Source organism: Anopheles marshallii, chromosome 3 (genome assembly GCF_943734725.1).
Source record: "Anopheles marshallii chromosome 3, idAnoMarsDA_429_01, whole genome shotgun sequence".
NCBI lineage: Eukaryota > Metazoa > Arthropoda > Insecta > Diptera > Culicidae > Anopheles > Anopheles marshallii.
In genome coordinates, this window is record NC_071327.1 from 81,022,125 (window position 1) to 81,049,030 (window position 26,906).

At 44.8% G+C, this 26,906-nt stretch overlaps 2 protein-coding genes across 2 annotated transcripts; both read left to right on the forward strand.

Moving 5' to 3' along the window:
- Window positions 1–887: 887 nt before the first annotated feature.
- Window positions 888–20,757, forward strand: LOC128713989 (ribosomal protein S6 kinase beta-2). Its single transcript, XM_053808864.1, has 10 exons — window positions 888–968; window positions 18,452–18,492; window positions 18,576–18,702; window positions 18,789–18,920; window positions 19,008–19,141; window positions 19,227–19,418; window positions 19,511–19,601; window positions 19,675–19,923; window positions 20,004–20,111; window positions 20,275–20,757. Exons 1-10 carry the CDS (start codon window positions 888–890, stop codon window positions 20,755–20,757), a joined length of 1,638 nt encoding a protein of 545 aa, XP_053664839.1.
- Window positions 20,758–25,482: 4,725 nt separating this feature from the next.
- On the forward strand, window positions 25,483–26,854 carry LOC128714474 (tektin-1). Its single transcript, XM_053809348.1, has 3 exons — window positions 25,483–25,628; window positions 25,699–26,214; window positions 26,278–26,854. The coding sequence occupies exons 1-3, from the start codon at window positions 25,483–25,485 to the stop codon at window positions 26,852–26,854; spliced, it is 1,239 nt and encodes a 412-aa protein (XP_053665323.1).
- The last annotated feature ends 52 nt before the right edge of the window (window positions 26,855–26,906 follow it).

Here is a 26,906-nt window from a genome sequence, read left to right on the forward strand (position 1 = left end):
TTTTGTTGCCATCTCAGCATTTGTCGCGCGCGTGTGTGTGTTTGTTGTTTACATTGCGTGAAGAAGGCCGTGCCGCCGTTGTGCTGTGGCGTAGTGCAATTGAATGGTCACTTTTCTACCGGTCCGGCAATTCGTGATGTGTAGTTATTGCGCCTTCTTTTCTATTCTTTGGCATCGATGTGTGTTTATCGTGTTCGTAGAATATAGATTTATTGATTTTATTTCCCTATTTTTGCAGCCAAAACAGTGCATCATCATAAAATAAAACCCTGCGCTTAGGTTGGTGGAAGTGTGCAACAAAATTAATTAAAGTAACAAGTTAACAGTGTGTGGAGTGTTGTTTCACCAGAAATAAAGTAAAACAAATAAAACCTACCTCATTTAGTGCGTAGCAGTGCTTACCAAGGTAAGCCTCCGCAAGTGTGTGGTTGTTTAATTATCTCAACTGAAACTCCTGAGATGAAAATTTTCACTCAGCAGTCCATGGAAAGTTAATGAAACAAAAAAGTTAAAGAAAAGCGTGTTACGAAAGGTTACAGAGCGCGGTGTAAAAAAGTACACCCCGAAACAAAATTGAAGCAGTAAATAGTGCGTGAGTGTTTGTGTGACGTAAAGGAAAGGAAAAAGCTGCTGCGAAGCTCGCATATTCTACGTGCTAGAAAACCCAAACAAAACAAACCGCACTGCGACGACGCGCCTTTTTCGCTCCAGAAGAAAAAGAAATAGAAGAAGGCTCCCCCCTGTGTGCTGCTAAGTAGTAGTAGTGGTAGTGGTGGAGGTGGTAGTATTGTGTGAAAAATAGCGGCGCACTCTTCCTGCCTTCTCGCAACAGAACGTCGTCATCCTGTTTTACGTCTCACCAATACACCTACCGTGACGACGACGATATGGCGGGTGTGTTCGATCTGGAGCTGCACGAGGAGGAGGACCTTCACGACTCCGATGACGACGTTATCGAGATCGAGGATGTAAGTAAAAAGTTCCAAAATCTCGATGAAACCCTGGTGGAGATATTTAATCTTGACTTTTGTTCTAAATTTTTAGGGAAATATAGAAAAATGTGGAATGAATGAAATGAAATGAAAAAGCTTTTTTAATGTATGAATATTTTTACTCGCATACTCCTTCACACCCAATTACTGAGAATAAATTGTGCGCAACAATTTCGCAATCTTATCATAGAAGAAATATTGAAGGATTTGTTAAGAGTTCGTTCATAAAGAGGCATGCCCGACATTAATGCAATCGTGCAGACGGTCCAATGTAAAACAGTCCAAGTGTAACGAAATGGATCGGAAACCTTCTAAACGGGGAGCAATGCCCTCTTGTATGGGTGGAAACCCCAACCCGGGTTAACGATCAACGCGACCGTCTTATTGCTTTTGCCTTTAACACCGTACGTGGACACATTTTTTAATCGTAACTCGCCGATCCCTCCTGTCTGCTCATGGTAGAACACAAATAAAACCCAGAAACCTCAAACTGTGAGTTCAACTCGCCACCTTAAAAAAAAACCCCTTTTGCAAAACTGGGTTTCCATTCGATAATGGACTCGCCACAAACTCGCCAAAAAATTCAAGTAAAGCGAAGGGTGGCTTGCTTTACCAGGGAGACATAGACGTCCGAGAGGTCAGAGGAGTTCAAGAACAAGAGGGCCACCCGAATGTAAGAGAGTGTGGTTGCAAACAACACTCACCAATCCCCCGGAGCTTTCAAGAATGAAATGCTGGAATGCTTCTTGAGGGCAATTTCGCACATACACACGCACGAAAACTAATCTCCACCCCAAAAAAAAAAACCTTAACCGGATGGAAGACACTGACTGACTGTACTCCCCATCGGTTGAATGTACTCCATTCTATCTCTCTCTCCCCCTGTTTCGTAGGAACGCACTCAACCAGACAAGGTTAAACAGAGCGAGAACGAGAGGGGGAGAGTGAGAGGGAGAGAGAGCGTGAAAGATCGAAGGAAAAGCATGCGAAAGACGACTCCCAAGCAGCAATCGCAGACCAATTTTGTATGGGATCCAAATTTTCATTTTGAAGCTCATTTATTGGCTCGCCTGCAGGATTAGTGAGCAATTGGAGGGGGTTTTAAGAAAGGAAGGAGGACGGGTGCCTAGCACTCATTCTCTCAATGTTCATTCTAACGCGACAGTGGTGATGAAAACGCTCTCACACAACGGGATTGCGACATCATCCCAGCTGTTTTCGCCCTACGCACTGTGTGCGAATTGTTTTATTGTGTTCCTGCACTGACCACGCACAGAATTTCTGCTTCCTTGCTCAGGAAGATCATTTGGACGTGCTGATAGTACAACAAAACACTATACAAATCCTTGCAACACTTCACTTCACACACACACATCCAGCTCCATTGTCGACAAAGTGCGTCGCCTACGGCGATAGAATGTTGCTGCGATGAGTTTCCTGTGAACTTTTGTTAATACGATATAAATAAACGTTGCTAGATATTTAGTTTACTTACAAATTTAAATCAATGTATCCCTAGGTTAATCTTAGAATAATCCTCACGCGCACTTCTTTTCGACACCGCCTTTGATAACTGCGCGTGTACTCACCACAGCGGAAGAACCCGCAAGTCTCAGAAGAGCGAGAAAGCACGAAAACCAGTGGAATGTACGACAGAGAAAGGAATAATATTTCAGTGAGAGCCGCTCAGTTTGTGGGGCCAGCGAAACTGGTAGCTGCGGGGTAAAAATTGCTCCTTGGGATCGGCCGTCTCCACCACCATTGCAGCCGCATCCCAAACGAAAGTTCTTTGACACCTGACGCGGTTGCTGTTGTGTGGTGTGTTGCGGTTTGTTGTTGCTGCTCTCTTTTGCTAATGGCGGTGTATGGCGCTTGGGCGGTTACTGTTTGCCAGACGGACCAGCAAGAGCCAATGCACTGGGCGGCGGCGGCGTCGGCGACCCCCAATGCGGCCCCGGATTCGGGCGAACGAACGGTGAATGTGTTGTCTGTCCTCTGTTTTGACCCGGCATTCGTGGCGACGAGGCTCAGGCGTTTGGGAGAGAGCAATCCTCACGCTCGTATTCTGCAGGACGCCGGACTCTGGCATCGCGCGCGATTCTGTCCCCTTTTTTGGTTGTATTGGCGATGGTGGAATATTTGCCTTCCGGGGGGAGATTGAAGAACGCGCGTGCACTTACGCACGGCGACCCTGCATTGGCAGATGTGGGGATACCGCCCATTTCGGCTTGCCTCTAGGGGAAGAGAGCGCCATCCTTCTAGCCTTTCGTTTCGCAACGCAATTTCGAGAAGTTCAATAACATCTTCCCTGTCCCCTGCAATTCGAATGTGCAGCAGCTGGCACTGGGCGGCGCAGTTTGACAAACTGGTTTCGTCTTTTGCTTGGGTTGTAATTTTCTTGCGAATGCTGCTCCTAAAAGTATGCAATTTATCGCTTTTTACATCAGTATTAATCGTCTACTAAGTGGATTTAGAGATTAATTTTCATAGGTTAATCATGTTCGTCTTGTAAATTTTTCCCGGCATTACCATTATGATGATGATTTGGTAACAATTTTTTAAAATAATTTTCCTATTTAGATGCAATTTTCCAGTTGGTTGGAATTTTTTTTCCATTAGTATGCAAACTGATTTAAAAAGAATCAAACGAGTTTCTAACCCTCGTGTGAATTATTATGTCGCATTTTGAATGTTGTACATGGAAGCAATTATAGACGGTAGTATTGTTAACGTTATTAAGGTAACAACTGGCCATTGGGAGCTATTTTGAAACGATTGTTCCTTCCTTTTGTAGTGGCCAGGGTTTGCTTTATCGTTGTCCTATCGCTTGGAAATCCCCAAGTCATTCAGCATTCGTCATCGTTTATTCCACACACACACCCCGTACAAAAACAGGGTTGTAGCTAATAGCCTTTTGATTGATCCATCCCATCCCGCTCCATTCGTGTGCGCGATGTTCATGTTCCGTAATTGCCGACGTGTACTACGGATTGCATCCGTTGCAACGTACGTACTCTACTGCATTACACACACTCAGCCTGCCACAGCTTTCCATTCATACCCTGTGACATCCTCTTGGTTGTGTTTACTCACTTGGACGTTCCCGGCCATTCTTGCTCTCCATTGCTCCACGCACACGCGAATGCGCGATAGGTGATCCATTGATGTTTGTCCCTTTTTGTTTCAATTAGTGTCCCGATCATCACACACACACACACGCTGGGTCGGTTGTGGGATAGTTGGTGATTTGTGGGAAGTTATTCGTTGGGGGGTACCAACGCCCCGGCAATGGTCATTAAACTCTCCGGCAGCACACGGTGTACCAACAGTCACAACACAACACAATGTTTGTCAAAAAAAAAAAACCGGCTCTGACATCAGCGCAGCGTGTCTTGACGTCATGGAGGCATTACAAATGAGCCGCAGATCAATTGAATTTGCAACAGTCGGCACTGTATCGTGGCCTGTTGTTTAAAGGCACCATGCCTTTTTGTGTCAGATGTGTGTATGTGTGTGTGTGTAACGGTAAGATAAAAGTAATCGCGAGCGGAATTGCGTCCGCTTGGAATGTTCACCTAGCCAAGGAAGCGCCACGAAAGCAGGGAAAGAAAATGAGAGCCGGTTTTCCCCGGCATGGAATTCGTTCCACGGGTGGACGGAGAAAATCGCACCATTAACCGTTGCCCACAGATTTGATTCGATTGGGTTTTTGGGCTTGGTGCGAAGTGGAGCAACGTTGGAGCAAATGCAGGAGCGGCGAACAAATGGTGAACTTCCATACTGTTTCTGTGTGGGTTGGAATGCACGTGGTACATGACCTCTCTGAGGCTGTTTTTTTTTTGTTGCAGTTTTTCATGTTGTTCTTGGAATCGATTGAATGACTCATCGACGTAAAGGAGAATGATGGTTGTTTTTTTCTTATTGCTGTGAGGCTGATGGCATTCGGTTTGCCACGTTGAGCTGTAGTTAGTTCCATAAACATAGTAATGGATTATTTTTGTGTGACTCACTGGATTAGTTATGTTGTTTTATTCGTTCACCACAAATATTAGTCACACAGCACCGGCCTTTGCAAAGTCTCTTTTGCTGCACGTAGTAAATGTCTGGGCTTGTTGTTCAAATGCTCTTATCGACCTATGAGATTCAGTGCAGTGATAACTCAATGTACAAGTACTTTAAGACACTGGTCGCTTGGTACTTAGAAACAACCCTAAATGTTCGGTATAGTGCAAAGAGAAGATGAAGAGTTTTGCATGAGAATTGTTCAACGACACTTGCCGAAGCTTGCGAAATTACTCGCGAGCTATGAGCCAGGTTACGGAATAAATTCAACTCATATCTCACGGTACCTCGCGGTACTCAATATGGCCACAACAGAGGCACAAGTACGGCTTCAGCTGTGGCTTTCACATTCCTTCTCTGTTAGTTCATTCTTTAAATGCCATCTCGCTTAAAGCACTGTCAGAAGAGGAAATGCCTCCCAACATAAGAAAGCATGAAAATGAAGGTGGCCAAAGCTTTCGGTTTTTGTGTTTGCACTTGGTGCTTGGTCCCACACCTGCGTTCGTGTGTGTGTGTGTGTGTATGCGCATGACATTGTCTGGTCGTATGCAAATCAGATGTTGTGCATTCGAAGGCAGTTTTCCTTGAGCTTGAACTTGTCCACGTCCAAGCAAGTGGCAGTGTTTGCATTTTGTTTTCTTTTTATAAAACTGTTTTCAGTTTCAAAACTGTTTGTGAAAATTTGTTTGCCAAGGACCATTCAGCAAAACGGTACATTTAGTTGATGTGGGGGGCCATTTTTTTCGTTCAACGTTCCTCTCTTCCGCCTTAACGATGAAGTACTAAGCACGGCTGAAAGGTGCGAACCAATCAACAAATCTGACCCCATTTCCAACCTTTCCCACCCAGGTGCTCTACTTTGTACTGCTGCCGCTACGGTTGTGTGAGGTCGGCCCCACTTGGTGGTGGTGTTTCGCACAGTTACCAAGAGGCTGTGCAAAAAGTAACAGTAGTAACGGGTCCCAATCATCATCCTCATTACCGTCATCATCATCATCGTGGTTTGTAGTTCGCTACTTTTGCATTCGCCCGTCCCAAGACAAGACCAAGTCGATTGGATGCGAAAGCTCTCTCGCGAGGGAGGTGGCTTACGCAAACGGCGGGCGGCATGTAGTGCCTGTGTTATGCTAACTACGGGTGATGGGAGATGGAGGAGGAGGATGCAAGAGCAAGGAGTTGCACTGCGACGCATGAATGTTGGCTGAGAATGGAATTTGCAACTCGCCTACTTTCCCTTTAGTCGGCCAAAGTCCAAGTGGGTTGTGAGCCGTTTGTGTTAATAGATAGCTTTGTGTGATGATAGTTGAAGCTGAGTTTAAGCTGAAGTGGGCCTGGGTAAAGCTGATCGTAGATGCCCTTTGGATTTTGCAATTGATGTCAATTTTTGTGGAGCTATTCAACTAAAGACTGATATTATTTGTACTATTTAAATGTTTTGAATAATTCAGACTAAATACGTCTGATCTATATTACACATTGAAAAGTCCAAACAAGATCGATCAATAATTATAGTTATTAAAACTATTTTAACAATGTACCTTAGTTATTTCTAGTAGATCTCCTCAAAAGGCCAAAGTTTCTATCTATCTTCTTTAAGATCGAATAGTTTAATTTTCCATCACTCGCCCATTCCCCTAAGTATCATTTTCCGTCCGGCGAAAACCCCGTAATAATATATTGTATTAAACTGTGCGCGTGTGGCAGTAGTAGGTGTCGAATATCGTACCGTGGCTAAATTTATGCATCACAATACCGTCCTGCTGCAACCTCCGCCCACACACGCTGTTGTACTGTGTGTCGTACCGGCGTACGAAAATATGCGGCGATTGGGCATATTGTCGGCGTGTGGTTGCGCCGCGCTACCAGCGATTTGGCCGAAGGACTAGGATCTTCTGAAATTATAATAGAAGACGTGTGGCGCCGTCTAGAGCGTGATTGTAACTAAAAATACACGCCCGGCGCGCGAGTGCACAACGCGCGGTCGTGGTGGAGTACTACGTTTCGCTTCAATGCCCCGGAGTACTGGCCGGGGGGACTCGTCTGGGGACTATAGAGGTGCACGGTGACAATGGTTGGCCAAGTTTTCCAAAGTCCTCCCCCAAGACACGGCCACAGGGATCGGTGAGCGTGTGCAGGCAATCGCTTATGCCGCCGGTATTACTCCTTTGTTTTCCATTATTTAGCCATTAAGGAGTTTGAGGAGTTTGGCGAAGGATATTCAAGTCCCACTCCTTCTTGTATCCATCCTTTGATCATCCTTAAACTCTCCCACCAGACATCGGACAGTCTGTGACGCCTACGATGAATCGTCCTACCCTAAATATAGTTCCGGGCGGAGTGAGACTTGTCGCCGTGTTTGTCGGCCCGCTACGCTGCTTCCGTTTTCTGCTGCCCGTTTTCGTTTTTTTTTTCGTTTGGGGGGAATTCGGGAGTTATTTTTAGAATGTTTTACTTCTTGCAAATCAGTCCGACGAGACCAGGCGCGTGGTTTTCGTGGTTTGTGTTTTTTCTCTCTTTCTCGCTCTGCTCTTTCCGGCCTGTCAGCATCCTGTAGAGGGAAAAGCATTTAAGGAATTTCCATTTGACTGATCGTCTAGTTCGCGGTAGTGTCGGCTGCATTCGTCGGTAGTGCTGTGGACTTTGCAAAGATGCGTCATGTTGAGATTTTCCGTCCTGCACTCAACGTGAATCATCAGCCCATTTCGTCATACATTTTCCCAAAATTCGTTGCTTTTCACTCATCTGCATATGAAACGCGAGTGAGGCAAGTTTTTCGTTGAATGCGTTTAGAATTTCCTGAATGTGGGAAATGATTTTGTCAAGGTATTATGGCGGGCCGGTGGTGTATTGGTAGCGGTTCCGGTCTTAACATGACAGGAACGGTCTCCGGAAATCTCATCCGGATCAATCCTCAGGACGCAGAACTGGCTATCCCGCTACGGGGAAATACAGTCAAAGGAAGCCAGAAATGGCAGACCTTAGACCTCCCGAGGTTGTTGTGCCGATGAAGAAAAACAGCTAACCGAAAAAAGATAGGCCAAGAAAAAATATTTGACTTTCCTGCTGGCAAACCGGCGAGATAAAAACAATATTGAGCTTGCCCTTCCGTGATTGTCGAAGGTGTGTATCAACAGTGTAGTAGGTACCTTCCAGGGTGAAACCGAATAAGCAAGGTCTCTTTTATCGACACCACCCAACATCATCCACTGATTACCCCAACCGGTGGCACCAATGAACCAATGGCGTTTGGACCATGCTGGAAGGCGACCGGCGACTACAGTGGAACTAAGAAAACATCGCACCACAGAAAAACAGCCCCTCACACATACAACATACCCCACCTAGACACACATTCAATCTATCGCGTGCGCTCTGCCTGCTGCCCCCGGTGCATCTCTCGCCCCCCAACGCCACTATAAATGTGGGAAAGAACCCCGTGGCGGAAAAAAGCGAAAAAATAGATACCACCAACCCGCCAAAAAGTAGGTCAATGACGAATGGTTTGTGTTAGACGAAACAAATACAAAAAAAAGAAACAAACCGGGCCAGCGCATAATAGACGAGAAGGAAAACGACCCACCTTCCGATCCATGGATGTGTGTGTGCGCGCGTGTTTGTGTTCCTGTCGGTTGGATTGATTCACGGCGATTATGCCACAGCACGGCGAGAACACACAGCGAGACAACACAGCCAAAAGCGGTGGAATTGCCGATTGGAGTAGTGGAAAGAAGCAAAACAAAAATGGGAGAATCGGAAGGGTAGACAGTTGGTTTTCGGTTTTGTGTTTCGTTTAAGGGTTGTATTAAATGTTTTGTTGTTTTTTTACTAACAGAAACATGCTTTACAAACAAATGTTTCCATGAGGTATAGAGTGATTCCCCCCGATCCCTCTTAAAAGAAACTTTCCGCCCTGCAGCACTGTTTTCGGTGACTCTAAACTGGCTTTTGTCTTGGGTAGAAACGCCTACAACTATGCAATTCATGTTGTAAACTATAGGCCATTTCAAAAAGTTTGTATTGTTGAATATGTTGAAGAGCCGTTGGCTTAGATTGTCTAGCAGTATCACTATCTGGACACTTAAACACTCTGTATGTTCTTAATAGTCCATAAAGCATCGTTATTGCATACTTGCAGGCGCATAAATTTGATAGGAAAAAATAAAAATCATATCTAAAATCGGTTCTAAGCATGGTTTGAGCTGATGGACATATAATTAGCTTAGGTGGTTAAAGGTGAAATTCTCACTTACCTTGCAATGGAAGTGTGTGAGGCTCCTGGTACACCCTGTTCCTGTGGATGAATTTGTTAATAAACCACAAACTAACAAGCACAGCAAGTTCTCGCTGTCTTCGTTGACTTAAAATGCACCTTCCAAACATGGTCCCCGCTGTGCCATAGACAAGGCGAGGTACAAAGGCGCACGGTAGTGATAAGATACGCTGCTTATCTTAAACCACCACCTCAATTGTACCCACCGCTCAATAGGGGAGGAACAGCCGCCGCGTCGGTATTAAAAAAGTGGTCCTATTAATGCGCGAGACGCAAGAAAAACCTGATTTCACCAACATAGTTGCTGTTGAATAATCAATCAGGCATATTTATTACGGGGAGCTTGCGCTATTGAAGAAGTCGCAATCCACTTGCAAATGCTGCGTTCAAACGGACCCGATGATTGGATCAAGTGTGTGTGTGTGTGTGGTTTGTTTTGTTCAGGAAAAGGTTTTTTCACTTGCATCGATCCCCCGCCCGCCCCATGCCCTTATCGGCATCCGGCACCGCCGTGTTGCTTTATCCTGCCCGCTGAACGGCTAAATATACTGTCGCGTCGTCCGTTACACAAGAAACCGAAAGTCTCTCTTTCGGCCGCACCGCACCGGGTCGGGGAATGTGTATCAGTAGGTCACAGCCGTGTGAGGGGGGGGGGGGGGGGGCCCGCTCTGCATCGTTTCGCCGCTCTAGGGCAATTGTGACACAGTTTCCGATGATTCGCATTCCACAAATAACTGTTTACAGCTGTCGAGAGAAAATGGAATCCCGCTGTCTGCCGCCGTCCGTCCTGTCCTTGATTTGTTGTTGGGCCCGCGGAGCTACTACGGAGCACGCTGGCCATGTGTGAAATTTCATCAAACAATTATCCACTTTATTGGAATGTATTCTTTCAATTCGAAATTTATTGTACTGCGACGTCGTCGAACTGCGACGTTGCTAACGCATTTCCGGCTCCGACAACAAGTGGCATAGATGAGTGTAAATATTTCGCCCCATCGATAGTATCCGATCCCGGTTTTTATGATGCTGTGTGAAATAGAAATGTGACTCAAAGTTTCTGCTCCTCTACACGTGTTTAATTTCCCTGTAAAACAATTAGAACCAAAGCAGACGCAAAGGAAAGAGAAAAAAAAGGCCGCTTATTTACTGACGCAAATGCGCGACACTACAAAGCGGCTCCGTCCATAGCTTCAATTCCAGTGCGTCATTTATGTCCGGCACGTGTGTGGTGGGCTAAAGCTGCAGCTGCAATGGTGCAGCAATGGGTTTTCCTTTCATGCTCTTACGTGCACTTTAAGGGTGGGAGGAAAGCTGGGAAAAGGTAAATACAGTGCGAATTGGAGAAAGTGGGCATGGGGCTCGAGACTGTGTGGTTTGTTGGTGTGTTCGTGTGGTTCAGGGTGATAAGCGTTCCAATCATTGAAGTATCAAAAGGAAAGATCTTCAATACGATATTGATGTGGAAGCTATCTTTTGTAATTGTAAAATAATGTTAGAGCAATGGAGAATTGCTGTTGGAAAAGCTTTAAAACAAAGGTTTTTTTTAAGGCTTTCATCTCAGTTCATTTATAGCATATAATTCTGGCTTAACACTAGAACTACCGGACCAGTTAGTTCGATTGGAACACTTCATTTTCATTACATTAATTTTTGGGATAAAACAATTCTACCATAGCTGATGCATGACTTTTACATATCTTTGCTGTAGTATGAACTCAAAATCGTATTAAAACATTATCTTCAGGACAGCGGAGTTGTTTACAAAATGACCCTCAATGAAAGAGGCTTGAAACGCTTGGTATTTCTATTGTTAAAAGTAACTATTTTGATCTTGTTATATACATTTTCAACATTGAAGCATATTTGCCGGGATTATAGCGGTCTGCTATAATGGTGTACATATATCGTTTCGCTAGAATTTATGATTGTTTTTAAAAGATGATTGATTCTTGTGATAAAACTTTATAATTCATTGCTTGAGTGCATTCACTACCATTAATTCTTCCAACTCCATGCTGTCCATCACTATGTGTCTTCGGCATGCTATAAATCTATCTCTTCCTAAATCCAAAAGGGATATTTCTCAATTAATTTTCTAAATTTTTCACACCTTTTTTCCCAAAGCTACAGACATTTCTAATCCGCCGTTGTTCCCTCGAGCGTTATGTACGATTTCATAATTTATGTGTCGCACGTTGGCGTAATCCAAATCCCTTTCATTAATCATCGTGCGCCTGGTGTTGCGGCCGCAGCATTGCATCGGTGCGTGTTCGATGCATCGTTGCATGACCGCGTCAGCTGCAGGTTTTACGGAGCTACAGTGTGCATGTCGTTTTGTCGTGTCGTTGTGTTGCGTATGCTGCCCAAATCTCAAACATAATGGTGCCAAAATCCCAAAATCCCAAACATAATGGTGTTTTCTGTGTAACTTTCTGCGTGTAACCCGTCCCCGACATGGGCGTGGGAGCAGTTTTGTTTTGTTCACTTTCTCTCACCGTGCACATTCGGTTGGAACAGTGTGCGGTGTCGTCATCATCACGACCGCTGCCGGCGTGTGTAAAACCATTGAAAAGATACACCGAGCCGAGAATGAGGTCACCGTGGCAGGCAAGAGAAAGATGGATGCATAGGCGCACATAAATCGATAGCCATACTACAACCTCGCACAAGTGTGCAAGGGATGAGAAAATCTCGCTTACGTCATCACCTCGTTTGCGCGTGACCTTCTCTCCCGTGTCTGCAGTCTGCCATCCCAACCTCCCTCCCCCCATTTCAATGCAGTAGTGGAATTTCCGCCTTCTTGCGATACCTTTTTGCCTGCTACTACTACAGAGCGGCGCGGTGCATTCGGTGTGCATCATAACGCGCGTATAATGAATGGAAGAGTGCGATGCGCGCGCGATACACGCGTGAATGTTGCCGCGTAGCAAAACAACAACAGTACTGTGTGTGTGTGTGTTTGTTGATTGCAATTGCAAGTTTTGCTGCACACGCATCTACTTCATGCACGGCGGCGGGCGTGTGCAGTTCGATCGGGTGGTTGGTGCTGTGCTGGGCGGTGAGTGCGAGCGAAGGGGAGTTATTATTGTTGCATGAGTTAGGGAGGGCGAGCGAGCGATAAGCAGCGCAGGGAAACGTACTATATGCGAGGAAACACAAATAAAAACAAACAAACGTTGTACGAGTTCGATCGTTCGACAGCTGCCTCCCGTTCTGCGCTCCTTCCACCCACCTGGGGGCCAAGTTTCACCTCCAACACTAATGCGCGTGTGATCATAAACATAAATATAAAAGCCCACGCAAGTAGAGTGCGCTGCTCCCCGTAACAGGTTGGTGCGGCGAATGCACTCGAACGCGCAGACAAGCGGGAGGCCGCAGGAGAACGCACGATGGCTCACAAATCGTTTGCAAATTTAATTACAAACTGTAGGGTGCCCTCGGTACGGTTTTTATTACTACGCCATAAGACGATGATGAATGGGACATTTAGACGATCGAAGTGAGTTGCAACAGTTTGCCATAAATAGTATGACGCAGTTCGGTCGGTTTTACTATACAGGTTGTTTGAATTCTGGTCGATATATACAACTCAATGTCTCAACGGCTATACACGAGAAGAGAGTGACCATTAATCAGCTATTTCATTTATATTAAAAATAAACCATGTCCTGTGGATTTGCGCAGTCTCAATGTTTCACACTGAAAAGGTGATAATTCACCCATTTTTTTTTTCGTAGCAAACACCCTCCTGGCACCTGAATGGTACGCGAGGAGGCCTCTCCATATCATGAAGCTGGATGAGCCATTTTTATGGTCTGTTGTAATCAACCTCGTCTTCGCCATTCGTTTCGCTATTTTTTTTTTATAGCATTTTATATTTTATGGCGCGTGAATACAATCCATTTGCCTCCGGCACAAGGAGCGTGCGGGTGGTCGATAATGCTTTATGACTATTTACCTACTTGAATTACTCTCCGCGGAGAAGATGGCCGGTTGGGAAAAGAGATTAGTTTTAAGCGTTGGTTTTGTAATTACAGTTTGTTAAAACAAAAGGTACTATTACTTCCAAGTTTATGTGTTTTGTGGCTGCTTCTACAAAGTTTGCCACAATTACTGTTTGAATCGCTACACAAACTGTTGTGATACTCTGTTACATGCCCTAAAACCGACGAGCCTGATTGAATAAAAGAAAAAAACGAGGGAGATAAACAACTAAATATTAGTACACGTGTACCCCCCACCACGCCCCACAAGTGAGTGTGACAAGGACAATCTACATCTACGGCAACGACTCGGAGCCCGGCACATTGTCAACATTGTGTGGGAATGATAGGCGCCAAGGCGGAACCACGAATAAAAAAAAAAACCACGCACGTTCCAACGCGCGCTGTATGCAGTGATGATTAGCGCATGTCGCGGAACTGTATTCTGCCCGCGTATTGAACGATAAGACGAAGCAAAAACCATGTCTGTGTGTGTGTACGAGTGTGACAAAATAGAGAAAATAGAAAGAGTTGTGCCACCGGCGTTGGGAACATTCATTCGGCCGTATATTACCGCGCCCGAATGGGTTATGAAGAAAAACTCGCTCACAAAAGTGGGGTTATATTGTTGCACTTTCTTAGTGAGAGCTCCACACACCCCATCCTCGGCCTAATACGGAAAGATCCTTCCACAAGGCTTTAAATGTTGCGAAAAGCATCGCGCATGTGCGTTGGAGATGACTGGTGGTAGCGGGCAGGAAATTGTTTCTTATTGGTTTTTTTGACTGTGGTTAGGGGGTGGGAGGGTTTCTGCTACTACATTACTACCACACTACCACTACTTTAACGAGTACAATTCATGGGGTGATGTGGTGGTTTGTTACGGTAGTATTAGTTACTCGCTGCTTGCTCGTCGTCGTGTCTCTGCATTACTACGTGTTATGACTACGAAGTGAAAAGAATGTCCCTTTGGTCGAGTCAATTATGAGAGTTTGGGACAACCTTCGGGTGAGGGTTCCAACAAGGGTTGAACTCGGAATAGATATGTTGTGAAGAAGAGCATTTACCTGGTGTCGCTATCAGGTGTGTCCAATGGTAGTGACGTTTGGTGGGCAATTAGAAGAAGCTTAATGTAGAGTTTATAGTCTAAATTCTAGCTACAATGTATTGTTTACTTGAGAGAATTATTAAAATGTTTCAGTTGGTTCATATCCAAGATGTTCTTTTTTTTGTATCTATTTTAGACGAGCTAATTATTACTTAGAGTCGGATCTATTTCCGGGATACGGTGTAGGGCAAGTTGCTGCCCGATGAATCACATCCGGATATTTTTTTTAAACACACACATTAATTACCAGCCAAGACTATTGGTACAGAACCAATAAAATACATTGAATATTTTTCCGGCATGCAGCCAGGCGAAACCAAAAACTGCCCTCACCGAATAAATTTATTGGTGTCCGATTTTCCCAACGTTCTTCACTCGGATCCCCCCCTGAATACTACCGGCACAGACACACAACCACGCAGACAAAAAAAACACACACACACACACACGATCAATCCCTTCAGCAAAGTTCGTTCGAGAGTCTCCCCCGGGTGGGTGCGGGTTGCATGAAATTGCCACAAGCAAAATGCTTCTGCTCCGTCATTCGATTAGAAGGAAGGTTTTTTTCTCCTGTTTGGCGGTTCCTTCTGGTTTGCACCCGTCTTGTTTTCTGTCCCTCTCTCTCTCTTTCTTTGTCTCTCCTACACAACCACCTGCTCTTCTTCTTTATAAAGGTCCCCCCCCCCTCCCGGATGGTCCGAAAGTCAGCCAACTGCGACGATGAAGACGGCGAAGCAAAAGACGTTCATCGAACGATAACGAAGCGGCAGACCGGGGCAGGTCCGACTTGTTCGCGCGAGTTCAAGGTAGCGCACCACAAGTGGAATATTTTGACGCAGCCAAAAAATTTATCGCCACTCCCCAACCGCGCACTCCCCCCCTCGGTCTGTGTTTTCTTTGCTTCTTCTGTGTTAGCAAACTTTGAAACTCATTGCCTCGACAAATGAGTGTCTGTGCCGGCAGCAACATGAGATACGATCCGCCAAAAAAAGTCCGTTGCTCTTTAGGAAGTGAAAGAAATAAGAGAGGAAAAAAAACGCACAACAACACACACTCTTACGACACAACAAAAGGGGGGGGGGGGTCGGTGGGGAGACATGCTTGTAAGCAACAAACAGAGCAAACTTTTTCTAAAATTGTCTCCGTGCACAAGTAGGAATGGTGACGAAAATAAGATCTTAAGACATCGACCCGGTTAGACGGCGAGTTTCGGTCCGCCGACGTCGACTCCGCGGATGTCCTTGCCCGTGGTTGGATGGAAGCTTCAGCTCAGTGTGTGTGTGTGTGTGTGTGCGGATGCGTTAATTTTCACCCGACTTAACACATTAGCACGCAACCCGGAAGTAATCGAAGCTGAAATGGAGCGAGAGCGAGTGAGGAAGACATTGAGCGCGATCATCTGTGTGTGATCCAAGACTTTTAATTGCTACCCCAATAAGCAACTCGATGACAGACGAATTAAGAATGCGTTTTGTTTTGGTTTTCTTTCTTAATTTAGTCTTTTTGCAGGAGTTACCCAGGAGAGTCTCGCACAAATCGATATTCAATCAATATTTGATGGATTGGCAAACGAATTGTTCTGCCCAGAGCAATAGATAACATTTACCTTTTGTGTGATCGTGTTTTGATTCCGGCCATTATTGTTTCGCTCCTCCAGGTCTCGAGGGCATTAACTAAGGGCACGTTTGTACCAGTACTAGCAATAGTGGCAGTAGTAGTAGTAGCAGCAACAAAGTTGCTGGACACACTGTTGGTGTCATCGTGCCTCGTGCGTAGTACAAGCGATTTGTGTTGTGGTAGTCGTCGTTGTATCCCACAGGAATGAACAAATGGGGGTGCGCGACGAACGGGGATGGTACCCGCCTGGTTTCGGAAGTAATGTCAATAACCTTACAAGGTTTTTCTCTAGACGGCTCGTCGTGGGGTGTTGTACCGGGCGCCGATACCCTGGGTGTGTGTTTCTGCCGCTCTCTGACACAACCGTGCGTGCGTGTTCTGTGTGTCGACCGTACACGTGCCTGTCTCATCGCTCAGTTTCAGCTTATGGGGGGGAGCGACCATTCATAATAGAAGAAGAATCGCGAGGGAATTAAGGGCAGAATAGTATTTGAAAATTTCCTGAAAATGAAAGAGTTTTCACATGTAAAACTTGCACATAAAAACCGTTTTTCGATGTCACTCAACATACGATAGCATCGGGAGATTGGGTCTAAATCAATAGAATGTTCAAACAACGGCAGCTTGTGTTAAGTTGAAGTGGTTACGACACTTCAATTAATTGAAGTCCTCTGCCCTGCCGTAGTCGAGTGCCACGTTTCGTGCCATACACTCTCTTTAGGCGAAAAAAAATAGAAGACTCCCTACACACGAACGAGAATCGTCCGATTGCAAAAGTTTGATGGACACTTAACCACGGACGAAGTGTGATTAGATAATTTCAGGGTCAAAACATTTGGACGGTGATGCTTTTCTTTCTGCGCATCACCTATGCGTCCGTTCCCGCTAAGACGTCATTTGGTGTTTTTGGTAAATCGAGCTCCAAAATACATCGCCATCATCCTCATCCAGCATAACTATATCTCGGGCTAGCGTTTGATTGATAATTTTGGTTTGTTTGGTTTTGCCATTAGCACTGGTCCGCGGCCGATCGCGATATGAATTTGGGATCACTTCCGAATAGATTGACAATTCCGATGCGGGACATTGATAGACATAGGACCCGCTGATCATGATGTTGCGCCCGTTGAAAGTGTTAATATATTCTTGAGAACTTGAGAACCGCACACGAGAACAAACATACACAGTTTCGTTGAAGTGACCTCGTCCGAGGTTCGGGGAGATTCAGATGATAATAATGGCAGGACGACGGTTTCAGGCAGGAGGAAGGGTTTATGTTTTCACTTTGCGGCCATGCGGAGGTATATTTCCTCATAGGTGATAAAGAGCAGTCAGTGTCATGTACTGCTGCAGTGCACACTTTGTTCGAACCATCTAAATGGAGCTGTGGGAATGGGATAAGGATGAGCTTTTCTGTTTGGCCTGACCTTGGTGCTGATAATGGCGTAACGGCGGTAAAACCGTTCTCAATGGGTGGCGAAACGAGTTCCGTTTGGCGCTGTTTATGTTTAGTCAAGATTCATTGAAAATGATAGATTATTTAGAAAGCAAAAACAGGAAAATTCCCCTGTAAATATGCAATGTGCATTGAAGCGTAACATAAAAACGCCTGAACATAGGCAATTTGCATGACATAATTTGATCATTATTGAACTTTATACAAAAGCGAAACACGTTTTCCACAGAAAATTTTTGTTTTATGTTTGTCCGCTTCTGAAGCATTAAGAAACAGTTCATATCAGTATTGTCCATAAAAAAAGTGGAAAAATCGTTCCACAGTTGGAATATAGGGGCGTGTTTGACATATAGGGAGAAGCGGCAAAATGAAATAAAATCGGATATGTTGAAAAATAAGGGCGGCCGCTGAAGGAAGGCGAACAGTTGTGTTGTCTGGAGTCTGCGAAGGTCAATGACTTTTACGTGCACAACTGCTGCAGTGCATCTGGTCCTAACCCCGAGACAGAGGAATCCAGTTTCCGGATTGTTTTTCCCCTCTGCCAACGGAAAATGCAACCTCACGATGGATATACCTTGCACGTACTGTCGGCGGGACCGGCCATGGTTTCTATCTATAGCATATGCGGATTTTCTTTGTTACTTGTTGGATGATATTTTAAGGAAGAGAATGGAAGGGACATAATTCTTTTTGTATTGGGGATTGAGATGCAAATACGTTGTCTGCTTCAGATAATAGTTGAAAAAATATAAGTTTGTTGCTCCGCTCTGAATGATTTTAAAGAAGTACTTACTGGCAATGATTCATAATAATGACTCACTCACTTTCGTATGCCTTTCCTGTAATTTCTCTGGTGTTTACCAATGCGCAATGAAAAATCAATCACAATAATCGTCATAATGCAGCAAGCTAATGGTGTGTTTTATTGACGTTTTCATCATCTTCTCTCCTTTTTTCCCTCAGGTCGACCTCGAGCCCGAACTTCACATCAACACAAATCTAGAGTAAGTGCGGTAGACACATTATACCAAGTGGTCTGGGAAAATAAGCTTACGATATCTTTTCTTATTCTACCATGCCCATTCAGTACCGAAGGATCTGAAACGATACCACTGTCGGAAGATATTGTAAATCCGGGACGAATCAAGCTGGGACCGCAGGATTTCGAGCTAAAGAAAGTATTAGGAAAAGGTGGATATGGTAAAGTCTTCCAAGTAAGTATCGGGTTACGCGATGCTGCTAATGTTTGCTCCGTTCGATGGATTGATGCTAAGCGTTTCTGCTTCTTCGCTCGTTTTAGGTCAGAAAAACCACTGGTGCTGATGCGAATTCGTACTTCGCGATGAAGGTGTTAAAAAAAGCTTCGATAGTTAGAAATCAAAAAGACACAGCCCACACACGCGCCGAGCGAAACATATTAGAAGCCGTTCGGGTAGGGTTGATCGCCAAGAGGCCGCCCCCGGTAGTTTGCACGAATGTGTGAGGTCTAATTGATGATTTCTCTCTTTCTCATTTTTAGCATCCATTTATAGTAGAGCTAGTGTACGCCTTCCAGACCGGTGGCAAGTTGTATTTAATCCTAGAATACTTGAGCGGCGGCGAGCTGTTCATGCATTTAGAGCGTGAGGGTATATTCTTGGAGGATACTGCATGGTGCGTATCTGAACGCCCGTTCGGGACAAAGTGCACCAAACAACGTTGAAATAACCCTCTCGTACCGTTCGGTTCCGTTTGACAGCTTTTACCTGTGTGAAATCATTCTGGCCCTGGAACACCTGCACAATCTTGGCATTATCTATCGGGATCTGAAGCCGGAAAATGTGCTACTCGATGCGAAAGGTCACGTGAAGCTAACCGACTTCGGTCTCTGCAAAGAACACATCCAGGAGGGCATTGTAACGCACACGTTCTGCGGTACGATCGAGTACATGTGAGTGGATTTTTTTCATTCTCCATTCTTTCGTACATGGCTTCGAATGGGATGAAGTGCTAATGGTTTTGCTTACACTTTTTTTTCTATAGGGCACCAGAAATATTAACCCGCAGCGGACATGGTAAGGCGGTCGATTGGTGGTCATTGGGTGCCCTCATGTACGATATGTTGACGGGAACGGTAAGCTTGGAAGGAGCGCCATTGATAGCGAGAAAATGATGTACTGAACCTGTGTGAATATGCTTATTTACAGCCACCATTCTGTGCGGACAATCGAAAGAAAACGGTCGATGCTATACTGAAGGACAAGCTCAACATTCCGGGCTATCTAACGCCGGATTCGCGCGACCTAATTCGCCGGTTGATGAAACGTCAAGTCTCACAACGTCTCGGCAGTGGGCCGACCGATGGACAGGCGGTCAGGGCACATCCGTTCTTCAAGAACGTCAACTGGGATGATGTGGTGAAAAGAAGGCTCGATCCACCAATCAAACCGATGTTGGTAAGTGTTTCATAGAAGGGAGTTCGAAGAGGCGTGTGAAGGAAAGGTGTCTTATGGGTGTTCCTTTTTATTTTCAACAGTCCAGTGAAGATGATGTGTCACAATTCGATACCAAGTTCACGAAAGAGATTCCTGTAGATTCGCCCGATGAAACAACGCTGAGTGAGAGTGTCAATCTAATCTTCCAGGTGAGAAAAAATCTTCGACGAGCTGCTTGCTGCAGACAGGGTTTTAATCATGCGAATCGCACGCTTCACCTGTGAATGTATGCAATTCGCTAGACAGTACCGCTTTATTAGGACGCATTTCGTATCTGAAACACATGTTAATGGCAAAATGTTTTCGTTCTAGGGTTTCACGTACGTCGCACCTTCCGTGCTAGAGGAAATGCAAACGCGAATCACAACGCCACGATCGCCCCGTCGAATGCCGCGTCACTATCACTATCCACACAATCACCATCACGGTGGGGCTGGTACTTCCGTCGGTGGGCACGGTGCAGGCAACAGTCGAATGATGGAGAACGGTGGTGCGTGGAAGATGGCACCGCATCAAAACCTGCACAACCATCACCCGCACGTGCATCAGCAGCAACGGGTGGGGGGACAGATGGTACCACCGAACCAGCAGCAACAATCAGTCGGCCAACCGGCTCAACCTCACAATCAGACGCAACCGAGCCAGGCCGGTGTCAGTGCCGGTCCGCCCGGCAGCAGACCGTTCAACGCGGCATCCATTTCCCGACGAACGCCACCACATCTGCAACCGTTTGCACCGAGACCCTCGCCACAGGACGAAATGATGGATGTGTATCCGGAAATGTCCATCTCTTAGTGAGTAGCAGGCTGCTGCGAGTTGCAAGTGCCCTTGTTGAATGTGTTTGTCTTTTCCTTTCCTTTCGCTTTAGGCCAACGCTGGAAGATTATAGCAGTTATAGAAAATTTGTCACCTAAAAATTGTGAGCGGTCCAGCGTGTCCAGCGACACCATTAATGATGAAGGTGATGATGATGGTTGGAGCTGTACAGAAAGCAGCATAAACGCTCATCTCCAAACTAATACTAACCCCGTAGTCTAGCGTAAACAATAGGAAAAGCAACTTATTCTAGTAACGAATGAGCGGTGTAAGTTAGTGAAAATATAGCGAGAGAAAAGGGGGGAAAGCAAGTGCAACAAATCACCAAGGAAGTAAACTAGAATAACGAATTTTCCACTCACATATTTCATTTCCTTTTTGCAGGCAGGCTAGACAAATTTTGTTTTTCTCCGTGTAATGAAATTCCGGTATTTACCATAAACGATTGATTAATGTACTGATGTTGCCTAGACGTTACCAAAATGCACACTGCGTTGGGGCAATGGTTTACGCACTTTTATGTTTTGCTACCTTTTTTTTACAATGTTCGACTCAGGCGACACCAGATTCTAAAAGTAAGCTCCCAACCACACCAATCCAGCGACTCCGCATATAGGTGGAAGTCAAGTGCCCGTTTAGACTAGGCACATACAGCAAAGTTGCATTCGTTTTAGGAAAGGTTGTACCCAGTAGAGTTATGATTGCAATACCTAGCAAATGGTGCGAATGCGACGTTTTACACGTGAAGAATAGTGTTGCCGGCAGTAGAGGATGAAATACTTTATAACTTCTACGCTCTTTCTATGTGCTGAACTGTGCGCGCACGAGAGTGAGAGAGAGAGAGTAGTGTCTATTCTATTGTAAACAATCATTTTCCGGGATATATTTAGAAATATTTTTGATATTTTGATATTGAAGCCTTTATTATTCAGTTTGTTTTCTTCCGTTTCCCAACGTTATGCTTTTCGAACACGGTTCGCAAGATATTACAGATAGAAATTACTTAGAATCCTTGCTTGACAAAATGATGCAGCAGCTTTAGTGGAAAATTATCGATTTCATTGCAATACGACACGGGCCATTCCCTGCACGCGGTGGCAGGCCCGCATACCGAAGGTGTAGTGGCATATTTTGAGATTTTTGGTAAGGCAGGAAATTGATTAAAATTTGTTTATAAATTGTATTATATCGTGTGGCGTGTCTGTGTGTGTGCGTGCTGTTGCGACGACCGCTCAAAATCCTCCGTTCCTCTGCGGATTATTGGTTTGGTCGCAAAGCTCTTTAAATTACCTGGTGCAGGAATTTTTACACTCGCAATTATTAATAACTACAGCAGCGCATAGTACGCCAGGGAAGGAAATTATAGGTCAAGCGGAAGGTTTAAAGAAATAGACGAAACGTAAAAGATGTTGCATTTTCAACAAATTAAGAAAGAAGTGAACGAACCCGGTAAGATGAAAAAGATTATGTGTGTGGTGGTGAACAGTTAAACAAAAAAGAAACCCTCCAAGATTATTTACAAACAAGACCTGAACACAACAGAACATGGAAGACAAACGAGATGCAAACCGCGTGCGTATAACAAATGAAGACATCAAATGGAAATTAATTACTTTAAAATCGTTCGTAAAATGACTAGATTGTAAAATTGGATCGCTTTTTCTACTTTTTTTTATTGTTTTTGTTTTACAACCGATACAAATCAAACATTTCTCGAAGTGTAAAGGGCTTCGAGTGCATTCAATCTATTAAATTTAACAAACGAAAAATGCAAAAATAACCTATGTTCCTTCCTGTGTTTCCAACATTGCCTCAGTTGGGAAATGACTCAAGCAAAAAGAAAACTCGTACACTGCCCACGGAAGGGAAACAGGGATACCTCCCGCATGAAAAGGTTTTTGACAGCAAATTAGTGAGGAATCAAATGAAGTGAATGCGGAAAGAAAAAGGTAAACACACCACAAAAACACACCCAAAAAAAAAGCAAACAAACAAAACAAACTTACAAACAAAAACCAAAAAACCAAAACGTAAACGAAAACTACCATTTGCAATAGTCTGAATTTAGCAAAAACAAAGAAGGGTATATGTGAATACAGTGTAGCAAATCGAGTAGTAAACTAAACCTGGTAGCGATTGTGGTGCGGCAGGAGAAGGAGGAGGAGAATGCGAAGTGAAGGATTCGGCGATATGCAACTCAGAATAACTCTCCATTATTCAAACTGCATCCAACATGGTAAAACTACTAGCAAATTAAGTTACTTTACTAATGCGAAATGTGCAGCAGCCAGAGCACAGACCCATATGTTACGTGGAAGTAAAATAAAACAATAGTGTAACAGCAGAGATGGAAACCGAAATGACTGATTTTTATCGAAACCGCTGGCCTCTCGCGGGTGTGGTGGGAGTGTAATGATGGGCCGAGAGTAAAGAGAAAATCAGTGCAAACAAAGCAACAGCGAGCGGACGAAGATCGGGTTTTGTCAACTACCAAAAGAATGTACAGCAGAACAGAAAAAGGAGAAGGAACGCGCTCTGTTCTACGTTGTTCCTGTATTCTAGCTAAATGTATCTTGCAGCTTCACAATTAACGACTTTCCCGGCTGTCGTTGCATGGATGTAACATTGAATTAGTACCAGTTTTCCTTTCGAATTAAGATGCTGAACGTTTCTTTCATTTACAATTAAGGTGTTGAAGCATAATGAAGGTTAATATCTATCCTATTGCTAGAAGAACTATGTCGGAATCGGAAGGAAATATTGTTTCATTTGTAGCTTTTATGTGCTAGTTCAATTTGGTGCGTGTGTTCCGTTGGTTTATTTCCCCGATCCCTCCGTAGGTATGATTTAGATATAGCAAGATAAAGTTATACAAACATTGTAACACTATAAACACCTCAGCAAACTAAACCACTCGTGTGCACTAATTGTACATTATTGTACATTAAATAATTGTTACATAATTGTACATTAAACTGTACGTAACAAATCAAAGCAATTACGCAAGTTCGCAACTTGTACCAGCAAACTACTCACAATTTAACATAATTCTGCCTTAATTAAAGTTCCAAGAAAGTAGATAAAGAAATGCCAAACAAATAGCAAACATTGGCACTCAATTACCGGTGCGCGCGCGGCTTCATGATCTACATCGCCACGTGCTGCTTCCGACTGTCATTCCGTTCTGGTGGTAGCTGCTATACATTTGTTTTGCACCTAATATATTAACCACTATGAATATCTGTACAATGATCAATGAAAAGCAAGTGAGGAAACTTGTTCTAGTATTTTGTGACATTGCTTCCCTTTCGAGCGCCGCTTGCTGCACGCAACTACACAATCATATGGTTTTTTTTAATGGCTTAAGAAATTGGAGTTTTACACTCATTTTCTTTTTTTACAAACCACCTACTAGCTTTTTTTGTATACAAAACAATGAACAACAAACGGTTGAAGTGGATAGCATACGTAAGGGAATGGAAAGGGGGTAGTGTTTAGCGAAATAAACCAGAAGTTGAGGTCAAGCTAGCTAAATGCAAGACAAATCGTTTGATAAGAGGAAGGATTAGACAATGAACCTGGCACTACTACTGCAACTGCGAACGAACAGTATGGAAAAAATAGAAGGAACAGTGTTACAACACAGAAAAAGGGAAATAAACCGAATGAAAGAAATATTATCCTTTGAATTATTAGCTTACTTGGGAAGGTAATGGGAAAGCACACAAGAGGAAACACGAGATAGAAAAAGAAAATGGAAAAAATGTAAAGCAATGATGATGAAACAGAAACCCACAATAGCTGCAAACGATGTGAGCTGGTAAACAATACACGTTGTAAACGATGGAATAGATGCGAGAAGAATGCGAATGGGTGTTATTGTATATTTTAAGGTTATCATTTCGCGCTGGTAAGTTTGGGTACGGGTAGGTAATATTTGAGAACGATTTGGAGGCGTGCTCCGTCTTCTTCTGAAAAACGATCCGGATTCCGTCCGTTGAAATGGCTCTGTTCCTGGTTTCTGATATCAGGAGAGCAACCAATGCAGCAGGTAGTACTAATGTCCCTTTTTCTCGTGTTATCATGATGGAAGATCGTTTATCATCACCCATCACTCTCGCACTACTAGCAATCAGATTGACAGAGTTGGAGAGATTGTTAGTGTATGTGGCAGGTGGAGAAATCATTCTCCTTTTCTTTTCGCGCATTCACACTATCGATCACTGGCCTTTGTTTTGCCAGTATTACGAGAGTGATGGACAAAGATAGAAGATCGCCAACTATGCACGGCTTACAGGGCTAGTATACAGCGAATAGATGTTACCTCCTGCATTGGATGTTCTCTTGGTATCAGCGCTGATAAAGCGACACAGTTCTAGAAGATTTTATCGCAACGGGGATTCGAACGAATGGAGTAGCGATGACCGAGTAGCACAGTCCTGGAGGTGGATTGTCATTCAAATTTTCCGTTGCAATTTTCATTCAAACACCAAGAATTGATGCGCACGCATTCGCCGCCTAGTGTTCCAGTTCTTTCCATCCGCTGCTGGTAAACAAAATCATAGCAACCAATAACACTTCCCGCTCTCGTTATTTGTTGCCCAGTAGGCGTCTTTTCCTAGCGTGCTGTAAACTGCAACATAGCAGCGTGTTTCTTTCCCAAAAGCCGTCTATCTAGTGCCCTGTGTCGAGCTTAAACGGATAATGTCCGAAAGGTATCTACGCCAGCAAAATCTGGTCCTTCTCCCGCCGGAACAGCCCAAATACACCACCCGCGATTGGGATGCGAACAACCGTCGACAGAATGCGTCCTCGCTGGAGCAGCAAGCATTGGCGGATCGTGTAATCAGGTGGGTAAGCTAAAAAACCTTTAAAAAGGGCCTGTCTGTTAATCTTCCCGCGAGTGGTCTTTCTTTCTAGTGAAAGTGATCGTATAATCGATGAGACCAAGCACACGACGGAAGAGAGCAAAAGCGAGGTAGACTTCCGGTTGAAGGAACGCATCGAGGACATTCAGTTCCGGCGGGATGAGTTGCAGCAGCAGAAAAAGGATGCCCACATCGAGGAGGAGGCGCTGAAGGTGTACAAGCGTCGTACGATCGATGCGATCAACACGCTGCGGGAGATCGCCGTGCCGCTGTGTCAGAAATGTATCGTGCTGCGGGAGAAAAGACAAGGAGCCGACCTGGTGAACGATGGCGTTGATCGGGAACTGCGGAAGGAGCTGGACGTGACCGAGGGAGGTATAGCGCTGCTGGACAAGGTGTTGGAGCAGTGCGTGGAGCAGATCCGTCGGCTGCGGGCGACCATCTATCTGCTCGATCGGGACCTCGCGGACAAGGATCGGTCGATCAAGATCGATGCGAAAAATCTTGAACTGCGTCCAAACCAGATGGAGCTAAAGATTTATGCCGGGAGAGTACCATTGGATCCTTAGTAAGTTACGCACCGCAGTAGCGCGATTGGTATAATGGCTTCAACGGCTTTGATATCTTTTAGCAACTCAACCGACGAGGAATGGATCATGGTAACGAATAGAAATATTGAAGCCACGGCGAAGGAAATCAATTCCGCCCAACCGTTGCGTTCGTACGTCGACCAGCTGCTCCGTCAAGTGGCGGAAGACATCCGAACACAGGTCGAGCGTACGAATGCCGCCTTCCGGGAGCGAGTGGCCGAGATGCGCTACACCAAAATTAAGCTCGAGAACGTCCACAAGGAAACGGTACGGCAGGTGAACGAGCTGACACGCACAGTCACACGGTTGGAGCGTGAAATTGCCGAAAAGGAAGGCTATGTGGCGCTCGCCCAAACGCGACTGGCTAACCGTTCGACACGACCCGGTATCGAACTCTGCCGCGACAATGTGTACGAAGGGTTGAAGGCCGAGTTGGCCGCACTGCGTGAGACGATCGCGAAGCTTGATGGCAGCTTGGTGAAGTCGAAAGCGACCCTGCGCTATCTGCTCAACACGCAGGTAATGCAGGAGGAAGAAATCAACCTCAAAACCGAATCGCTACGCATCGACGAAGTTGACTGCATCACTATGAGGGAAAGCTTCAAATTTCAATTTTAAGGACATGGAATGGTCGCCCTTTGTGGTACAGAAAAACTGCTTCTACTACTAC